Below are 20,700 nucleotides of genomic sequence, written 5' to 3' on the forward strand. Positions count from 1 at the left end.
CATATACCCACAATGGCAAGAAGTAGAAGCCTCTATGATAGAACAGGCCGCTCCAACTTGACCGCTTCCTTCGACACACGATCCCTTACCTCGTGACGATAATTATCCCCTAACTTGCGCTCATCGTCACCCTCAACAAGCCCCTGCTCCCAGTCCGTCCATTTAAGCATCCTAAACCGCGGATACATCACAGCCATCACCCTTCCCGTGATCAGACTAAGACTCACAGGCCCATAGGTATTACTATCAAGCGACCTCTTCGGATCCGCCGCGTCACCCTCCAACCAAACATGATTAAACGGCACGATCTGCGAGGGCTTCATACACGGGTCGCGAGTTGTGATCCGATCCCCTGGAAGCCCAACCACACGTTTGATAGCAATATGGCCCGGATTAGCCGGTGACCTAGCAAAAAAACAAACACCAGTCAATAACCACCGCAGCCATAAAAGAAACCCATACAGATCCGAGCAGAAACATACCGGAATGTAACAACCATCCCCCTCTCCAACCTCCTCGTCCGCTCCCAGGGCCACCCAGCCCCGCCCCACGGCCACATATTCACAAGCACCATATCGCGCTTCGTATGCATCTGCTCATAGTCCTCATTGAGGTAGGGCGTCATTGACGGCCCGCTAACCCACATGACCCCCAGGACATGCTCGGAGAAGAAGAGTCCAATCGGGACTATGGGCGCTAATATGCGGAGAACACGGAAGCCTGTGCGGACAGAAATGGGCAGTGCCGCATAGCGACTTCGGAAGTGGGAGAACGGGGAGAATGGCTTGCGAGGTGGTTCCGGGGCAGGTTGAGCGGTTTGGGGTGCGGTAGAGGGTGCGGCAGAGGATGGAGACGGGGTGGGCGAGGGTGATGGTCGGGGTTGTGATCGCAGTTTGGCAGCTTCTGGTGTGAGCACTTGAAATCTGGGGCCCGGAGGCTTTTGGGATGAGCTTGACATGTCTGCTTTTCTTTTCTTCTCTCTTTTTTGCTATCGCGAGTCAGGATGATGGCGTCATGGGCGGCGTAGTGCGGGGTTGGTGGGTTGAATATCGTTGGAGGGCTAGTTGCGCTTTTTTAGGTATATCATACCTTATTTAATAGTCAGTTGCCATGGAGCTGTGGTGCAACTCCACGAAGTTGATATGGAATTGATGATGATATCGGGGAGCTTCTGTTTGCAGTGTTTGCATTGTTTGAACCCATCCCTGGTGTGGAATCACATGGCTTTGATTGTTGCAAGCGAGACTCAGCTATGCAATGTATTCTACATCGATTCCTGGCTTAAACTACTTGAATTGCTTAAATTACTCTTGGGTTATGTGACTCCTTCGCTTCGTATGTCTTTCCAGCCCACAAGAGGGGCTGGAAGTCCCTCGTATGATGTAGGGCAACACAAACAGTATCATGAGCTCCTCCTTTGACCTGTCAATGATTCCTATAGCCCAGTGTACTTACATCTGGGAACTCAGATTGTCTAATGCTATGCTGAACCGGGGTCAGGGGAACTCGGTTCATGGCTATCCTTTGCGCTGTATCACGCGTTTCGCCCTGAAGCGCTATAAATCTTAACAGGCTCTGCTATATAGAGGGTCGTGTGTATTGTATATAACATGCTTGTGTGAGGTTCTCTTGGTGGGAGTAAAGGCTAGTTAGGGCTTATGAGGAAGATAATGAACATGTGGGGGTGAGAGCAGATGCCCTACAAATAGAATCGGATTGCCTAGTAATGCCAATATTACACAAGCTACAGTGGCCCCGAATAACAACCCAAACAATAGTTCAGGATATTCCAAAGGCCTAATCCCATCGAGTGTTGCTATAGCATGGGGATGTATAGGTACCTATCAACGAATTCAATCATCTGGCCGTAGTGACACGACAAGGCCATGACTGCGGGAAGTTATAGCGGTAATGGGTACCGTAACTTGGGGAAGTTCTCAAGCTAGCATGAATTATTAGTATTAACTATCCAGCTAATCCGGACGTTGCTCAGGCGTACGTGACTTGTCTTGTATCCATCTTCACTGCCTTTCCCGTCACACCGTACTTAAACGGTGATTCGGTTTTTGATCGTAGGATTGCGTCCATTATCATATCGTTACCTCGTTTTATGCAATCAGTCCATGTGTATGCAATTCCCTTTTACTATATGAGATCTAGTCATATGATCAAATTCGCAATTCAGGAAGTCATACACTGATCTCCTACTTCAGCTATATGTTAGCGCGTCGGGACATGGAATTCCTTATACTGGGACTAGAGCACTCAAATTAATCAAGTTAATTGGATTATTCAATTGGTCAAATTGGTTGAATTGGTGGAGCTGATGGAATGCCTGGAATTTGGTGAGTTAATAGTGTTTTAGCTCCATCTTGGAAGATCTATTTAAGAGCTCAGTCTGTCGACTCTTTCTTGTCATCTCTTGCTTAGAGATATCCACCAAGAAGACCGAACTTGTTCTTTTCATTGCTCAGGATCAAGCCTCAATGAGGGTGCCTCAGTAGTTTTATCTTTGCGTAATAGTCATGAGGCCTTTCCGCTTTATATCGCATACTACATAGTATGTTTTGAATTGGGTAAGCTACCACACACTTCTGGGATACTTCGCCATTCTGCTCAGCAAATACAAGTTCATCTTGCATAGGCTGCAGGCAGGCAAGAAGGATTATCGACAAGAATGCCTGTCCTTCACACGTATGTGGGAGGAGATATGCTGGGGACACAAAAGCCTTCGTTGACAGACTGCAGGTAGGGAAAATTATCTTAGGATTTGATGGAGTGGCGAGGTGATTGTGCCATAGAGATTGTGCCTGGGCAGCTTTTGAATGCTGATATTGAGTCAACTATTGAACTGGGACGGTCTTTCTACCAACAAAATGGTGACTGTACATGGAAAACCGTGTTCTTCCTTGTCCTTGGGAGTCGGGACAAAAAGGATCCTGGTTGATAAGGTGCCGGCACCACCGACACCAATGTGACAACCGGAAGGAGAAGGAGGAGTAGAATAAGGGCCGAGGGAGGCAAGTTAAACCTATCTTTATCTGATATATTTACTAATATTGTAAGTACCTGAGGCCGCTGCCTCCGTCCCTCTCAAAATGACTGTAAGTAGAGATCTCTTTTTCTTAAAAGCTTCAAGTCGCCTAGTGTCTTGACACTGAGTTTTGCTTTGAGCTTTACTAAAGCCTTGACTCTTTCTATTTTATCTCAAAAATACACCAAATCTTTTCATTTATAAACTTCAATTGTCATTTCTATATATTAAATATATACTAATTATAGTTTACAGTGCTCTAAATGTGACCAAATGTCCCACTCTGTGGGTATCGCAAATATGGTAAGATATTTATTTATTGCTATTATGTATACAATATTAATTGAAAAAAGCTGCTGGAGCAGTTGCAGCCAAAGCAGCAGCAGTCGACGAAAAAGACTAAGAAGACTAAGGCAAGTTAAACCTATCTCTATCTAATGTATTTACTAATATTGTAAGTACCAGAAGGCCGTTGCCCCAGCTGCCGCCGGTGGCGCCTCGCGATCAAACACTAAGATCGCGAGGCGCAACCGGCACCAGAGCGCCAATAGAAAGGCGCGTAAGGTATATATTTACTTCGGCCTATTTATACGTAATGGGAGACTGATATAGAGATTAGGCGGCAGAGAAGGAGAAGACCGAGGAAAAGATCGATATCGACATCGATGCATAAGCAGCAAGCCGAGATAGACAGACCCCATTAAGGGCATAATGTTATTCCAGGAGGATGGTTCTCTGGGGCCAATAGGCTTTCTAGATGGCCTATGGTTGGATTCAGATTCATGCAGCCGGTGTTCATCTGCGGGGAGATCGAGGTGATTGTGCCATGGAGGATTGTGTCTGGGCAGCTTTTGGAAGCTGGTCCTGATCCGACCATCGAATTGTGACGGCCTTTCTACAACTCCAGTCGTGTTAGGCGACCTCTTCTAGCCATATATGCATGAGGTCAATATATCGATACAATGGTATTCTGTGGCAAGGTCTACTTTAGTTGCGTTTATTCTTATTTTCATTTTTAGCGGCAGTTGGCACTGGAAATCGGGCCAACGCACTTAATTGCAGGTATTCTAAGGAACAGCCTGGAGGATTTGTTAGATTTCAGCTACCAGGAAAGTTGTACTACTGGCTTTATACGCGGAGGCATAAACTGCTGTCGCCGTAAGGTTATCGTTCAATATTGATATTTGCAATATGACAACGGTTCTAACAATAATGATCTCTGGAGTGTAATGACGAAGAAAGAAGAGATTATCCCCAGATCACGGATTTGTTGGAAATTTATTTAGCTATACAAAATCCAAAAATCATATCAAAATTGTGGCAAGTAGTAGTTATATGAACAAGTAAATATCTACACCAAACTATCCAATATGTATATTTCCCGAAGTGCACTGACCAATAACCCCTGAGAACGCCTTACCCCGACTAATACAATGCTTGCTATATTGCCAATCGAGCGAGTCATGCACGGTATCCCATTGAATCCCGACAATCCTGACATCCAAGTAGTACTGGTAAATTGTCCCAGATCAAGATACGTTCTGCACGGTGCTGCATGGCTCTTCTCGACGCCAGTTCCTGACGAGCAACCTCAAACCAGACGTCTTGTACCGAGCTATGCATATGACTATTTGGTGCACTTTCGAAAACCAATGAATTGATGTCGTCCTTTTCGTTCGACGTAATATCATTGTGGAAGTTTTTCATGAAATCTTTCCGCTGCATTCGTTGGTTCCCGCCATCACCTATCTCAGCAGAAAAATACTCCACGAGACGGATAAACGGCGAGACCGTAAGTAATGAGCTGATCCAACTATCATCCGATGGACCAGGCTCATCTGGAGGAACTGTATACTGAAGATATGAAACAAGGAGTTGCATGCAATGATGTGTAGCGATGAGAGTGGCGGTGTTTGTGAAAGGGGGAGACCGCAGTATCTTGACTTGCAAACCTCGGTACATAGACTTGCGGACGTCCGGAGGAAGGGGGACGGGCAGCCGCCCAGCTTCGAAATCGTGAAGAAGAATGTTGGTATGTTCCCGCCTAGCGAGAGTATAAGACTCGAGGAAGTATAGAGTATAATACCTGGCAAAGTCATCAGAGAGCACGTTAAGAGTGCTGTTTGAGAGTAACACCTACATCAATGGCGTAAGATAGAACGATATACTGGCAGTCCCTCGTTTCACGAAATCACTGCGCTCATTCCGGGAGGGAAACATAGACTTCATGAATGCCGGCTCACTTGCAGCGAACCGATCCATAACGCGGTCCGCGATGTAATAGCATAGCTTGGAGCATAGCTTCTGCCGCCGTCGTAGACTGTAAACATATCTGAAAGTATATATATGGCCACCCTTCGCGCTCTTTGCGGGCGGAAAAAGATCTGACAGTAGCACTACGTCATCCTCGGGGTGACGTGTGTATGTCTTCTCACTATCAATCGGAGAAGGAAGGGAGCCATGACGGCGCTGGCGGAGATATTGCCGAGTGATCGCATGCTCATGCGTGGTAAGAAGCTCATAGAAGGCTTTGCAAACGAGTTTCAACGGTAATAGATCCGTGATACCGCAATGAGCGAAGATCTTTACTTGGATCTCAACAGGGAGGATGTCCCACAGGGAAGAGGTCGGGACTGGATTGAGTTTGTTGACACTAGAGGGGTCGTTAGCAAGGAAGTACGAGTGGTTCTTGTAACGGAATATCTTCGAGCACGTACTCCAATGTCGAAGAGACCGACGAAGCAAAGGGATTGTGCCTAGACGGGTTATTTCTCTTGGTATCTGATTTCCTCCCCCTGTTGATGTTGTTGATGGCAGCGCGGGCCTTTTTCACATGGAGGACCAACTGAAAGATTGGGCTCATTATCGGGTTTCTAAAGACATGGGGAGGCCAGCTCCAGCTCAGGGCCAGTTTAATGAGACGTTTGTAACCATGGATGCGAAGGTGCTTGATGCTTGTCATTAAATCGATCACCTACAGGTGTTTCGCCGCCTTTCCCGGTTTGGGGAAAGAGGGGGCCTGACTAAGCTAGGGATGTACAGCCTGTACCCATTCGGTCTAGTGTCAGGTCCCGAATGCTATTTTTACAGCAGCGTGGCGATGAGGGCTGCAGTTATCTATACAATTCAAGATTGCAAGGTCAATGCCTGTTGATCCATGCACAAACAATTTAGTCAGTTAGTTAGTGCATAATATTAACAATCCCTCTGCGACATGAGGGGATCTTTTCCATCCGAACAATTCAGATCCACTTCAACAGTCTAATCAATCTTCAACCAATCAGCGTGGCTCCATACATTTTGTACTGGGTATGTACATTACATTTTAAGAGAGAATTGAGAGAGTTCGCAAATTTACAATCTCCTAGACTAGGTCATTCCCGCTTATACTGTTCTACCATCCCTCTTAAGCTAAGTCAAATCTTTCGCCTTCGTCTTGTTTACCCCCACCTCCAACCCTGAACAAGAGACCTTCCAACTCAGGAGAAAAGCTCAATGAAATAGTCTACTAGCACCAGACACTAAATAGACCATGCGAGTTGTTCCTAAGATCTTCACATTCGAACCCCTCCAAAATGGGAAAATGGTCCTCCGTGACACTCAACTTGCATTAACGAGCCCACCACCAATCGACCATTTAATTAAGGATCGCTTCGAGCTTCCATCTTCTGGTAGACAAAGGTTTCATTTTTCACTGCGCCTCGCTGTCTCAGTAGATCCTTCACAGGGTCCTTTATAGTACATACAGGAGTACTAGTGGTTAGTCGCATCCACGGGATGCTTCGCCACTTCGTCTTCCTGGCTTATGGTATAGACCCCGCTTCTAGTTTCGAACCCCGCTACGAATAAGCCGAAGAATGCGTAGGATAGTGTGGGGGCCAGAAGTTGCGGCCTTAATCAGGAGAATGAATTTTGCGCTTCTGGTTATCCACCGCCACAGATATCAGGGCAAGTTCCTTGAGACAGTATTCCAAGAAATTTTATCCATGGAGAATTTCTGGTCAAATTGATTAGCCAGAATGATCGACGATGCCACCGGATTCCGTATCGCCAAGACTGGACGAAAAGCTCCTGGCCTCCAAGAGCTTTAGAACCGCGAGAGTCAGCTCTAAGCACCGTGACGCTTGACCGGCTTAGATATCCGGCTATCCCAATAAGTTCGGGAGTCTCGTCGTTATACTTATAATCCCCTCGTAGGGCCTTTATTGTATCAAAGAACCGTCGCGGTTCACCCGCAAATATCCGAAGAGATATAGTAATCTCGTGTATATATTGTTCGAAGGGGTCAACCATCACAATCGTACTCGTAGAAAGGCTGTCCCAACTACTTATAACTAAGACAACGGGCAGTCCAGTCTCCTTACCACGGGTTAGGAGTTCGGTGACTGTGTTTGGTACAGTATCTGAAAAGAATTTCCTGGTAGAGGATTATCCAATTCGAAATGTACTATGTGCTATGTAATATAAAGCGAAAAAAGGCCTCAGGTATAACCATTCAGGCATACTCCTAGGAGCGATGCCTTGACCTCGAGCAATCAAGAGCAAGAGTTCGGTAAGTATATTGGGCTACTCAACGACAGGCTTCATCCTTGTAAAATAATCAGCAAAAGTACTCAGTTTATAAGAGTAAATAGAGAGGCTTACCTCAGTAGCCTGACGGCCTAGATCTAATAACACTAGGGATACGCCCAATCCCTCCATTCGATATTCATTTCCTATTTTTGTAGAGATTGGAGAGGCAACTGAAACGTCACATCTGCATATTGTTTGTAATGCACATGGCCCTCTGTGGCAGAGCCCGCTCAAATTCGTAGCGCTTCAGGGCAAAACACATGTTGCAGTGCGAAGCATAGTCACAAGCGGAGTTTCCTGGCTCTAGATAGTATCCGACGATCTGAACTGCCACATGTAAGTTCATTAGGCTGTATCCAAAGTAACTAGCAGAAGTCGAATTACCGAATAGCTAAGTCATCATAAGACTTAGGAAGACTTTCACCAATAGATATGTGTTTAGGAGTAGCAACAATAGCAGCAGCAGCAGCAGCAGCAGCAGTAGTAGTAGTGATGAATAAGTTCAGTGTTAAGAGATTCAAAAGGAAAGAATCAAATCCAGATCACATGTATGAAACGAATGACGTGGTAGCGATCAGGAATCAGGATACTAGAATGTAGGCAACAGCACGAGTTATTATACCAAACAGGGTGAATATTTGGAGGTATGGCTATCGATGATTTGAATCCATTTTTGCTGTGCAGTGGGGATAAATAAAATGAACTTCCCATTATTGCCCTTCGATCTCTTGATTTGGAATGTCGCTGCAGGAGTGTATTCGTTCTGGTCTATTTTCTTTAAGCCCTGTGTCATAGTATATACATGTTACACAATGGTATTGTAGGATATTTGACGTCACTATCAGTATCATCTACCTTGAATCTCGAGTCGTCTATAGCTCTCCTTTTGCAACCGGGCTTAGAAAGGTAGAAAAAGAGTATACCTTTCTCTTAGCAGCAATTACTAACGAATTGAGCGACCTGTGCCAAATGCCAGGTCCGCAGTGAATGAACACCTACTTCCCAAAATGGAAGCCCCCACCCTGTTAGGCCCAATACTCATTACAATCCTCCTCCTCCTCTTCTTCTTCTTCTTCTTCTTCTTCTTCTTCTTATTTCCTCTCTTGACTGAGCAACATCGTTTGAAAGTACATCGGTAGCTGAGAAGCATTTTCACTATTGAAGTCTTTTGATAGATCTTGTTCATCCCAAGTGAAGCTTTTTTTTTTTTTCTTTTGAAAAAGAAATGGAGAATAACTGTCTTGTTCTTTTCGTTGGTCGCGTCTCTTAGGATGGTTAGACCGATTTTCGGCAGCGTCTAACCAACAGCCTTGAGTACACTCGTACTAAGTACGAGGAGACTTACGGGCCTGTTGGAGAGAAGCTCCACTTCCTTGTATCTGTCAGTTGTCTAATAAGGTGTTTCCACCGAATGGACGCCATAGCAGACCTGACTGCGTTTTCCTCTCGCTGCCAGGAAACTAGATGCCCTGTATAGGTGCTGAATAGTTGGTATGGCTTGTCTACTAGTACAGTAGCACTAACATCCCTATTTCAGCCCTATATGGACCATGTGAGCATCACCATAAGAGTATTCGCGTGTGAACCGTGAATCTTTTATGAAGTTTTGGTGAGAGAGGCAGTTACAGGGCTCTATTGAGAATACGAGGATGAGGAAAATCCGGTACTCCCTTGTCGTACAAAGCTCTTCATTGATAAAGTACTGGCACAGTACAATCTCAAGATCGCTGAGGACTTCCAAGCGCTTCTTGAAGAGTCTTATCATCGAAACACTCCACCTGAGTGGCGGGAAGTGTGGAGGGATATATGACACTTCTGTCCAGCTTTGCAATCATGATAATAAACATCATGTTGTAACTGAGAAGCCTAGGTGCCAGTACTGCAGTGAAGAGTTTACCAAGGCTGACCACCGAGAGACCGCCACGCGAAGCAAGTGCAAAAGTCCCGGATATGTTCAACATCTTTCTAACCCTCGTGCACCCCGTGGCTGTAAGTCACGGGCGACAAAGCGCGAAGAGAAGGCTGTCACATCGGACAATGGCATCCCTACATACCTCGCCATCACAAGGAACACTTTGGACTTCCCTAGGGTAGTTCCAGAAGCTGAGCTTGCTGATCGGCTGGTGTACAGGGGCGAGGTCTGGTGCCGCTACCCCGGTTGCGAGCATCAGGTAAGTGAGTATCTACTATCAATCCCCGAGGAACCTATTCTTCTGTCCATTTTTTACTCACCCTTTCTTTCTCAGAGAAAGTACTCGTGCCCCGCAAAACTCCGAATGCATTATAAGAACGCCTACAATTTCGAGTACCCTGTGTTACCCCCTGGTAACAGAGAGTGTACCGTAGCGGTCTCGAATGGCTGGCGCGCTGTGCTTACTATGGGCGCGATCACTGGCTGCATAGATACCGGAGCCCAATGTAAGCCACTTATAAACTACGGAGGTCTTGCGGACGCGAAAAATGCCACATCCGATTGAGGCTATCCGGTGCCTTTATCTCCAGAAAGGCGTTTTATACTTGCCATGTGCTTGTATAAAATCTTTTCGCTCACAGAGTCGTAGGAGTTTACTCCTACAAATACTCACTATCCTTGGGCTCTTTTGACACCTCTGCCTCAAGTGTCACAATGCCCACAATTTTTGGCTTCTTATCATCCATTTACCGGGCTTACACTTTCCCCGATAAATGCTTCAATTCGTTGTCCAGCTCGACAGACTGGTACCGCCAACAAGTAAGTAAATCTGTCCATACATACTAATAACGACTATACCAGGCCTGAGATACTGGGGGCTATTCAAATATACTATGGTATGAGAGGCACAGGCACTAGTCTCTAAACCTGCATTCAAGTTGATAACTGACCGAGGCTAGGTCCAGTACCTTTAACCAAACACAGAAAACTCCGCGGAGTATACCTTCCCAATGAAATGGTCAAGAATGCTGCTGGGATACAAACAGCTGACCTGCTGTCATCCGAGTAGGCATGCCAGTGTCATCCTCTATCTCACTGGAAGCGCTGCTGACGTGGTTTATAGTACTTAACAGTTCAAAGGAGCCGGTTTCAGACAATCTTAATCGAATATTACCTTAACTCCCTTGTTCTCACTGCTGCTACTCGTGGGATGCTCAAAAACACTCTGGAATACGAACGGCTATCAGAGTAAGTATTCTAGTGCATTGCTCTATCTCATCTGAAAGGCTGCTAACGTGTCTGATAGTACTTGACAGTTCAAAGGAGTCGATACCAAACAAATATAACCGAATACTACCTCAACTCCCTCTTTCTCGCTATTTATATCCTTGGGGTCTCAAATGCTACGGAATATCTATTCGGGAGAGCTATGATTGTCATTATGCAGAGGGTTGGAGGGTTGACATGCTGCGAAACGTACTTGATGACTGTATTACGATGTTAAGGTCAAGTGGAGTTATAAGTATCCGTTGCATGAGCCTGGATAGAATGGAAGCTACTGGTTCTCCCCCAATCTATTCTGAAATACATCGTTAACCTTGCTCTGAGCTAGCGCTCCACATGTTTAGTTCGTATTTCTCAAGTGTAGCCAACAAGCTCCGGACGGGGAGCAACTCACTACGGTATAAGTATATACAGTCCACTGAGAAGGATCTTTTTCGGAAGATGAATAGCTCTGAGCTATCCGTGGTGATGTATATTAGATATCTTGATGGATTTACCCTCATGGGCATTCGTTATTATGGATCGCCATCGCTATAGATATCCATCACCATGGATATCTATCGTTATGGATATTAGTCAAACCTGGGTGGGTCAGGAACATGAACTTCCAGTTAAATTGACAACCTAGTGGGATCGATAGGAGAATGGGGGCATTTTGATATACAATCTCGTACAAAGTCTCTCAGGGCTACACAGACGACTTTAAGAGAAAAAAATAAAAGCTAGGTGAAAGAAGGCTTTCGTGAAGTTGCATGGTTGCATTTCGCTAGTAGTGATGAATAGAATTCAAACCATGGACTTGTCGTCTCTAGTAAATTGCATGAAGTTATTTTAACAACGGTATGTTTACCTTGAGTCAAGTCTTGCTATTGCTGGCAGTTGACTTATGTATTCGCAAAGCTAAAGTCATAATAAGTACTTCAGGAAAGCAGCTTTCTTATCCCAACTTAATTATATTGGAAAATTTAGTGATAAGACGGCGATGCCCTCTCTCCATTGCCAGAGTTGGACTACCAATGGAGCTCAAAGCACGGTTCGTTGAACTGGTACCGATCCTTTTATATCCTCATCTAACCGTACTGGTAGTGAAACCATACTTCTGAAAATTTTAGATATCCGCTCGATGTTTATATTCCTAACACTGGGTACAAAAAGTTGACTTCTATAAAAACACACCTATTGCCAAAACCTCCTTGAGACATATATGATGCTGGTCAAGCACTGATATAGCTATTGTGGGACGAATGTGTGGCCGAGTGTAACGGCGGCTTGCTATATAGATCATTCCATGGTATTCTGAATCGTCGATTCAGAATTATGCTGACCTTTTGACCTTGTGGAATACAGTGCCCTGTCTGTATCTCTTGCAGTTTCACAGTATAAGCTGGGTGAGATTCCAAGTTCAACCATGGATTCTCGCTCCGTGTTCCTATTTGGGCCTAGCGGTGAGAGCTAGCCATATTAAGTATGGCGGGAGGTCCTTGTAACACAACTCTTGCCCAAATACTCTATCAAAGACACATCATGGATATTAATCAAGACTTATTCCTTCGTTTCTTACCAATCGTGGCTAGGAGCCCACACAGGATGTGGCATGCTATATCAATGCCACCATTCTGGATAAACTCATAATACCCACTTGACTGTTAAAGAATTTGTTTATAGATTTCACTGCATACTTCCTACCAGTGGTCCGGTGCCTTACTTCTATCTAGCACAAATTTACTGGAGTTAAACTATATTGTTTATATTCCAAAGCTGGCCACAACGAACTCCGGTCAGATATATGGTACGAGCTACGTTCCTTGGGCTTCGAGGCACAAAAAGACTGGTTTAGCAATGACGAATTCCAACGGAAGAACTAGATTACTATCATGGCTCTGCGACAGACAAGCAGATAGGATTATCTGTCGCAACTGGCGCAGTGGAATTTGAAAGAGAGAGATATAATATTTATCGCACAGTTAGGAAGGCGCTTACAAGCGCACTTGACAGCTTGGCTGCTTTTATATACGCTGCAGCCACAAGCGTGTGGACTGCTTCCATGCACCGATGCCTCTGAAGCCAAGAGCTTCAAGCAGGTGCACAGCGGCGTATCGACGCTATCTACGTTTCACCCTCCGCCTTGCATATCTAACGGAAAGCCTACTGTATACACGTACAGCGTACGTGAACATATTTACTTCTGCGCAGTCGACAAAGACGCTATCGACCGCAACTACGCAAGTACTGTTCCCACCGACAAAAGAAAATCCCCAACATAAAGCACCACTTCTTCATCGATATCTTAAACATATTATGTATATGTTATATACATATATGATATTTCGACAGACGCAAGTCTAGTCTTTGTTTTCCCCCTCCCTGAGCCACAATTAAGATGTTTGATGCACTGATGAAGTCTATGGCTGAGGCTATGTATCGGATGCCTAGATTATTGGGTCTGGAGTTTAGCATGGGGGTGTATCCTACGGGCGATCATGCAATTTCTTTGGAGGCTATTTCGGCCGTCACTTAGATGGCATATCGTCATCGGAAGCTTTTCCTGATTCGGATTAAGAACAAGGATGTATACATGCCTTTTGGCGTTCTGAACAACCACGCAGCAGGTACCGAGGCTCGCTGGGCCTGGATGAAGCACAACTTGGACGTACGGCGTACGTGAAAAGATATACTTCTGTCCAAGTTAGGGGCTCTTTAACATCTGTATTATTATCTAATTCAAAGTACTAATCTTTCTATTTTTCCTCTATACTTAAAATTCTAGTTAAGGTAGCGCCAATAATGATTTTATTGAACAGTAACTTTCACACTTCTGATGGTAGGCTAATAATAATATCAGGTCAACAAAAACAAGGGAGAAAAAGATAGGACAAGAAGAATGAACACTTCGACAACGCCATGAATGATGGCGTGGATGATTCAGTCGCAGAGATATTAGCAAATAAATAGTCTCTTATATTCTACGTAGACATAGATTGTCCCGCCGCAGGGTCGTTGTTCAATATTGATACTTATAATCTAATAGATAAAACCAAGCTTCGAAATATAGCGAAGAAATAAAGAGGGTACCTCCAGATTACAGGAGTCTTGGTATTCCGTAATCTAAATACGAAGGTCACGCCTAAATTGAGTCAAGTAATTGTGTAATTAAATTTGTATACATCTCAATATTGGAATAAGAATGAAGTTTAATGACGATATATTAGAACTTAAAATACCTATAAATTTATTGTCGAGGTGGGAATCATCGTTGAAGGACTCCGTGTGCACTGAAGGCGGTGGGGGGCTGGTTAGTTGGTTAACTAAGGAGCTACGGCTACGGCAGAGGGACTGTAGGGAACGTTCCTAAAGGATCTCATACTCGACATCCATGGATGTGAACTTGAACCACCATCCAAGCCACATTGTATAACCCCAGCATTAAGACTCCAAAATGGCCCCCTCAACACCAGATCAAATACTAAATACATCATGGACATTACACCGTCTATCACCTCTACACCATGAAAAAGAATTCCAATCTCTCCTGGACAACCCAGAAGCTCTAAAAGTCTACGCAAACCGCTTGCGCGACCAACTCACCGGGAACGTGCTAGCCGGATTTCAGGTTGGCACGAGTGCACCCTCCCCAGAGGAAGACGCGCTCTCCAGAACTGGCGCTCTCAAAAACTGCACTTGGGAAGCTATACCAAGCCTCGCGTTAGAAACTTCCAATGCTCCCAATCCCCAGAGCCCATGCGGAATCCTCGTGGTACTTGAATACGAAAACATCACCTATAAAGCAGCATTACTTGCACCACCAGAGGGATCCTATTCGCGTAAAACTTCCACATATCTCCCGTTACTGTTGACGCGGTTACCGGGCCCGCTACGACAAACGTTCATCTCTTTTCTCTCGGCGAACTTTGACACTTACTGTTCTGTTTTTCGCCTCCCTTCGCAGTTCTTGTGTGCCGGGCTTGCGTCTTACGTGGACGCTTTGACCCAAGGCCGCGATAGAGAATCGGCGACTTCACGGGCTATCCTGGAGGATGTCGTGAAGGAGATACAGATTACTGTGTCATTCTCTACTAATGTGGCTCCTGATTTGAGGTCTCTCAACATCAATATCCCGCGGGGCTCTATCAAAAACTTTTTGCCTGCTACTGGGGACTCAAATCAACCGAGTGGCTCTATTCTCTCGGGTCTCTCTTCTTACATTGAGAAGCATCTGGCGATGGATCTGGATCTGGCTGGCTCATCAGCTAAGGATAGTCCGGCAAGAAAACATGTGCGTATCAGTAAGATCGCATGTAACGGGTTCGTTCTAGGTGCCGAAGGAAAGATGAAACTCGTTGCGCAGCCTATCCGAGCTGGGCCTGCTGGTGATGATTCGGCTGAGAATGATGATGACGCTCCAAGCGAGAAGAAGCGCCTTGCGTTACGAGCGAGTGAGGTGCTACTTCTCTCTGTCACTCGCAGGAGCCTTGTCGGGGAGAATCAAGAAAGTTGACCAGCATGGCTTCTAGGGAGAGCATATGCCCCTTATTCTTGTGCTGATCTATGGGGTTGCGAGGTGCACAACATGGACGGCTTACTTTTCACGTTAATTCTTTGTGGGGGCAGGCATTGTTGCAGAGATAAAAATTCTATCAGTCATTTGATTTATGGCATTGATTAACAAGATTTCATGCATGACCCATGATACAAGAGCGGTGCTTAAGATGAGCAAATTCAGAACAGGCCGGCTGATATGTGTGCAATACCATCAAGCATCATCTATATCGTGTGGTGTTATATAAACAGAACGCAGCTATGTAACCAACGCGGTGTTCTGTAGCATGTTACAGTTCAGATGTCAATCTGATCTTCCGATTCGGCGAGGCGGAGGGCTTCGTCGACACCATGAACGAAGTGAGTTAGCCCACCGCATCGCTCCACGATTCCACTTCGTTCAAACATGCGGAAAACATTGCGAGTTGCGACACGGCAGAAGAAGACGCTGACACCCTGGTCTGCATACCCGTCCACAATCTCATATAAGACTTGCGTACCGGAACCATCGATGCTAGTAACACCATGAACATCAAATATAATATTCTTGTTATGTTCGGGAGTGCGTGTGGGGGGAGAGACGGATGCGCTCTACTACTGCCATACAATTCCAACCGCCGAAGACGATTCTTGAGCTCGCCAGTATTAGCAAAGGTCAGAGGTTCCGGGATCTTAACAATGAGCGCGCCTTCGATCAACTCAACGCTCTCAGGGTGGAGTTCGGCGTTCTCGAAACGGTCGGTGGTGCCTGCTATCTTACCCAGAATTTGAATCCGAGGCTGCGTAGAATGGCGAATGAGGATCAAAATAGAAAGACCAATACCAAGGGCAATTCCCAGTTCTAGAGAATAGAAAATAGTGGAGACAAAGATGAGAAGCATTAGGACTAGCTCCGTCCATCCGCGCAGACGGATAAAGAAAGCCAAGTCGTGAGGACATTCTTCAATGAGACTGAAAGCGACGACAGATATCATAGAAGAAAGAACGGCTTTCTAAAATATTGCAACAGATTCTGTCAGCCTTCACTCGGGAGTATTTGGGGTTGAGACTCACCGGAAGATAGTATAAATACGGCAAGAGCACGATGATGCAAACCAAGGTAATAACACTCAGGAAAATGCTGCTCATCGGGGATCGAGCTCCAGTTGAAGCGTTGACTTTGCTTCTTGCATACCCACCAAATGCAGGAAGCGCCATGAAACAGCCCCCAACAGTATTAGCAAGACCCAGTGCCACCATCTCTCTGTTAGCGCTGACAGGCATTCCCTGGACACCTTCTTGCCTGGCCTCGCCACTAAGTCCCTTGGCGGCAACAGAAGACTCAAAAAAGCCAAGTAGGGCAATGACGAAAGAAGTACTCATTGCAGCGCGTACATGCTTCATTTGGCTAAACTGGAAAGGCCATCTGAACGTAAAAAGGCCATCGGCATTTTGTTTCAAGGGCCCAAGAATCTCCAACCCTTTTTCATCCCAGCCAAGATGCCATGTCAGGACAGCTGAAAGAATAACTACAAGAATTCGGTCCGGAAGATAGATCACTTGGGGATATCGAGGCTGGAGCATTTTTTTGAGAGTCCTGCAATCGAAATTAGTCTAGGCGCCAGGCTTCCAAGTCACCAGCACTAACCTAAATACCATTATAATAGCGAAGCTCCCAAAAGCCACTGCGGTTGTAAGCGCATGGCAATCTCCTATGTTTCTTATAAGGAACACGAGCTTGTCAACCGTAGTCCCATGGCTGACACCAACTTCCTTCGCTAGATCGGTCAATCCGACTTCGGGAATGAGTTGATCCACAAAAATCACGAAACCGATTGCTGTAATGAAACCCCTAAGGAAGGGCCGACTCAGCACATTGTCCAGGAATCCCAATCGTGTAAGCCCAGCGATCAGTATCATGGCACCCGCCATAGCAGTGGCTATGCCGACCACCATAGCATTCGCCGCTTCGTCATCCTCACCAGACGGGCCTGGTCCGACACTAGACTTGACAATCGTCCCAGTAAGCAAAGAGCCTGCTGCTTCCGGACCCACTATTAACAGCGGACTGCTCCCGAAGATTGCATAAATGAAAGGGTTGATCACGAAAGAGTAGAGACCATTGATAGGAGGTGCGTGGGCGAGATTTGAGGATAAGGACAACGCCATAGGGATGTAGATGGACGCAATGGTTGTCGCAGCAATTAAATCTCCTCGGATGTATGACCACCGATATTGGGTAATCCAGTTGAAAAACGGGATGTAGTAAGATATATACCTTGACGGACGTTAGTTGTCTCCCCAATGGAGATAACAGTTATGTTAGAAAGCAGGGTGAACGTGTTTCTAAACCTACAGAGATTTATGATTCGTCATGTGCAATGATGTAAAAGAGGAGTCTAGCGGTGGTATATTCTCTGGTCCTTGTGGGTATCCTGAGGCGTCGCTGGGAGGCCCAATATGGCCGTCGGCTTCTCCTGGAAGCTGCGGTCTTTCTTCGTTACCAGCATTCTGCAAAGAGCTTGCATCCCATTTCTGGATATCTTCCTGTTCGGGTTGTGAAGAAAAAGTCCCATGATCGCCGTAGTTCCTCCGACCACGCTCCCCGCGATCATACGATTCCAGAAGACGAGTCCTTGCATCAGGCTCTCGTGGCGGATAGATTATCGCCGACCCTTCGTTTTGCGCTGCGCTCTCGGTGGCTACGAGCCTTGCTGGAAGACCTGGGGCGTCATTTGAGGAAGAGGTACGAAAGAGGTTGAAAATGCGATCCCGCAAAGAGCGCTGTTGAGTCGACTCCTGGACAGAACTGGAATCCATATTTACCCGGAGCTCGCGGTGGGTCAGTATCGCTATGATGTGCAGAGTAACTCAGCACTCGCCATGAGTGCTGCGCTTCAATGAAAGAGGAAAAGACGAAGGAATTGAAGGGAAAAGAAAACAGGGAAAGCCAGGCTGAATTTAAGGCAGCGAAAAAATAGGCGAGTGAAAAAGTAGCAAATCCCGTAGTGCAACAGGCGGTGGCTACGATTGGTAGTTTGCGGGCGATGCCAGGGAAGCATGAAGACGGAAGAACCTTGAAGTAAATATCATTATCCAAGAGTAAAGAAGCGCATCGTTCCGCTTGGCAAGAAAGGCCACCCAAAGGGCACGATATTAACCAACTGAATTCGCTTGTTTTTCCCTTCACTCACTCCGTCCAACCTTGAACAGCGTATTGCAAAACCAAGGAAGAAATATGCCTGATAAGGTGACGATACCAAATCATTATCTGTTTCTGCCGGGCGGTGGGTATACCACCAGGGCACGTGATGACTCACCACCCAGCCCAAAGTGGGTTTTGAGCCGCCACAAAGTGATTTGAAGTGTGCTCTGAATCTCATCGGTGGTCTGCCGTTAAACTCTTTTTCCAGTTGATCCAACCGCCTCGACTTCTTCCGGAAGTTTGTATAGAGAACAGTTTCTTACGGGGCTTTCGACTTGAATCTCTTTTTCCTTCGAAAAGTTCGCCATTTAGCTTTGCCTCACAAAGGCGCAACCCCGCCAAAATGTCGTTAACGAACAGCCGTTTTTACGAGGAGAAGTACCCGGAGGTCGACAGCTATGTCATGGTCAATGTCAAGCAGGTATGCGCTTCTATCACCGTGTCTGAGAGTGTGGTTATTGAATTTTTCTTCTAACGGTTATTTTCCAATGCCACAGATCGCCGAAATGGGCGCATATGTGAAGCTTCTCGAATACGATAACATTGACGGAATGATCCTGCTTTCCGAACTTTCACGGAGACGTATTCGTAGTATCCAGAAGCTTATCCGTATCGGTCGCAACGAAGTCGTCATCGTGCTCCGTGTTGACAAGGAGAAGGGCAAGTGAATTTCGCTCCAGAGAATTCGGTCATCAGTGGTGGACTTCAACTAACAGAGCATCTTGCTACTTGTAGGATATATTGATCTTTCCAAGCGACGAGTCTCCCCAGAGGATGTTATCAAATGTGAGGAGAGATATAACAAGAGCAAAGCGGTGCACTCCATCATGCGTCACGTTGCAGAGGCCACTCAGACTCCCCTCGAGACGCTATATCAAAACATCGGATGGCCTCTGAACCGGAAATACGGCCACTCTCACGACGCCTTTAAGATCTCTATCACGTAAGATACTGGTGGCTCTCAGCCAGGCTTTCCGATGTAACTGACGTTTTTCAGGAACCCCGACGTGTGGAACGATGTTGAGTTCCCCAGCGAGGCCGTGAAGAAGGAGTTGACGCATTATATCAGCAAGAGGCTTACGCCCCAGCCCACCAAGGTTCGCGCCGATATTGAGGTTACTTGCTTCGGCTATGAAGGAATCGATGCGGTTAAGGCCGCTCTTCGTACTGCCGAGGAGGCCAACACTCCCGATAGCCAGGTCAAGGTCAAGCTGGTCGCCCCTCCTCTGTACGTCTTGACTAGCCAGTGCTTGGACAAGGCTATTGGTATCAAGCAGCTTGAGGAAGCTATCCAGAGAATCGAGTCCAGGATCAAGGAGGCTGGAGGTGGCTGCAGCGTCAAGATGGCACCCAAGGCCGTCACCGAGCACGATGATGCCGCACTCCAGGAGCTCATGGAGAAGCGTGAGCGTGAGAACATGGAGGTCAGCGGTGACGAGAGCCAGTCTGAGAGTGATGAAGGTGTTCCCGAGTAAGCAGCACACAGTACGCCTACAGCGCCATTTTAGGCCCCTGAGCTTGGTTCGAAAGAGGAGAATGTCAGAAAATTGCGAGGTGTAGTTGAACGACACTGAATACGAAGGCTGGTTATGAGTACTGGTTGCAAGGATGGGGAAAAGTTTAATAGAAGAGTTTCAAATGTGACACGAATTATGAGACGGGAGACGGTTCAATATGCTCATGGGCAGAATCGAGATCAGCAGCGGTGCTCAGGGGCTATGGGATGCGAGTCCAGCAGTCAACTTCGGGGGTGCTTTACCCCGTTCGAGGCTGTGGTTGTCTCGTCGTTTCTCGTCTAGGGGTTGTTGGTCAATCATCTGTCCCTGCTGGTGACTGAGCTCTGGTTCGCTGAGGAACTCGATTCCGCATTCTCATGTACATAACTTTCCTTGACCTGCGGGTCAAGATCGGTGGTACCTTGTTAGACACCTACTATCAAAACTTTCTTCTTTTTTGGTCACAACCTAACATTATTGGCATTGGCTTGGTCCGATTTTTGCTTGGAGCTCATATCCTTCCTCTCTATTCAAGTCATGCGTACACAATATCAAGATTAGCTCGAGGAGGTCCCGTTTCCATATTGCAGTGATTCGTATGCAGACCTCTCAAAGCACCAATCGTGGCGGTAGCCGAGAGTGGGGCATGCGAGATAAGCTACCTAACTAATTATCCCCAGAC

The 20,700-nt window shown here is 46.2% G+C and overlaps 5 protein-coding genes across 5 annotated transcripts; 2 read left to right on the forward strand and 3 right to left on the reverse strand.

Annotated features, from left to right (window-relative positions):
• Positions 1-32: 32 nt before the first annotated feature.
• ANOM_007296 (putative mitochondrial inner membrane protease subunit Imp2) lies at positions 33-958 on the reverse strand (the record flags this gene model as incomplete). The annotated part of the gene is made up of 2 exons (XM_015552552.1): positions 33-405; positions 483-958. The coding sequence occupies 2 exons, from the start codon at positions 956-958 to the stop codon at positions 33-35; spliced, it is 849 nt and encodes a 282-aa protein (XP_015407286.1).
• A 3,537-nt stretch (positions 959-4,495) lies between these two features.
• ANOM_007297 (F-box protein) lies at positions 4,496-5,897 on the reverse strand (the record flags this gene model as incomplete). Its single annotated transcript, XM_015552553.1, has 3 exons — positions 4,496-5,120; positions 5,175-5,687; positions 5,752-5,897. 3 exons carry the CDS (start codon positions 5,895-5,897, stop codon positions 4,496-4,498), a joined length of 1,284 nt encoding a protein of 427 aa, XP_015407285.1.
• Positions 5,898-14,238: 8,341 nt separating this feature from the next.
• On the forward strand, positions 14,239-15,297 carry ANOM_007298 (uncharacterized protein; the record flags this gene model as incomplete). The annotated part of the gene is made up of 1 exon (XM_015552554.1): positions 14,239-15,297. The coding sequence occupies one exon, from the start codon at positions 14,239-14,241 to the stop codon at positions 15,295-15,297; it is 1,059 nt and encodes a 352-aa protein (XP_015407292.1).
• A 338-nt stretch (positions 15,298-15,635) lies between these two features.
• On the reverse strand, positions 15,636-18,167 carry ANOM_007299 (SulP family inorganic anion transporter; the record flags this gene model as incomplete). Its single annotated transcript, XM_015552555.1, has 5 exons — positions 15,636-15,852; positions 15,945-16,330; positions 16,392-16,914; positions 16,966-17,595; positions 17,674-18,167. Coding segments are annotated over 5 exons (2,247 nt in total), but the record flags the coding sequence as incomplete, so codon positions are not given.
• Positions 18,168-18,712: 545 nt separating this feature from the next.
• ANOM_007300 (translation initiation factor eIF2 subunit alpha) lies at positions 18,713-19,997 on the forward strand (the record flags this gene model as incomplete). Its single annotated transcript, XM_015552556.1, has 4 exons — positions 18,713-18,943; positions 19,020-19,182; positions 19,258-19,465; positions 19,520-19,997. Coding segments are annotated over 4 exons (1,062 nt in total), but the record flags the coding sequence as incomplete, so codon positions are not given.
• Between the last annotated feature and the right edge of the window lie 703 nt (positions 19,998-20,700).

Source organism: Aspergillus nomiae (assembly GCF_001204775.2).
Source record: "Aspergillus nomiae NRRL 13137 chromosome Unknown contig00118, whole genome shotgun sequence".
Lineage (NCBI taxonomy): Eukaryota > Fungi > Ascomycota > Eurotiomycetes > Eurotiales > Aspergillaceae > Aspergillus > Aspergillus nomiae.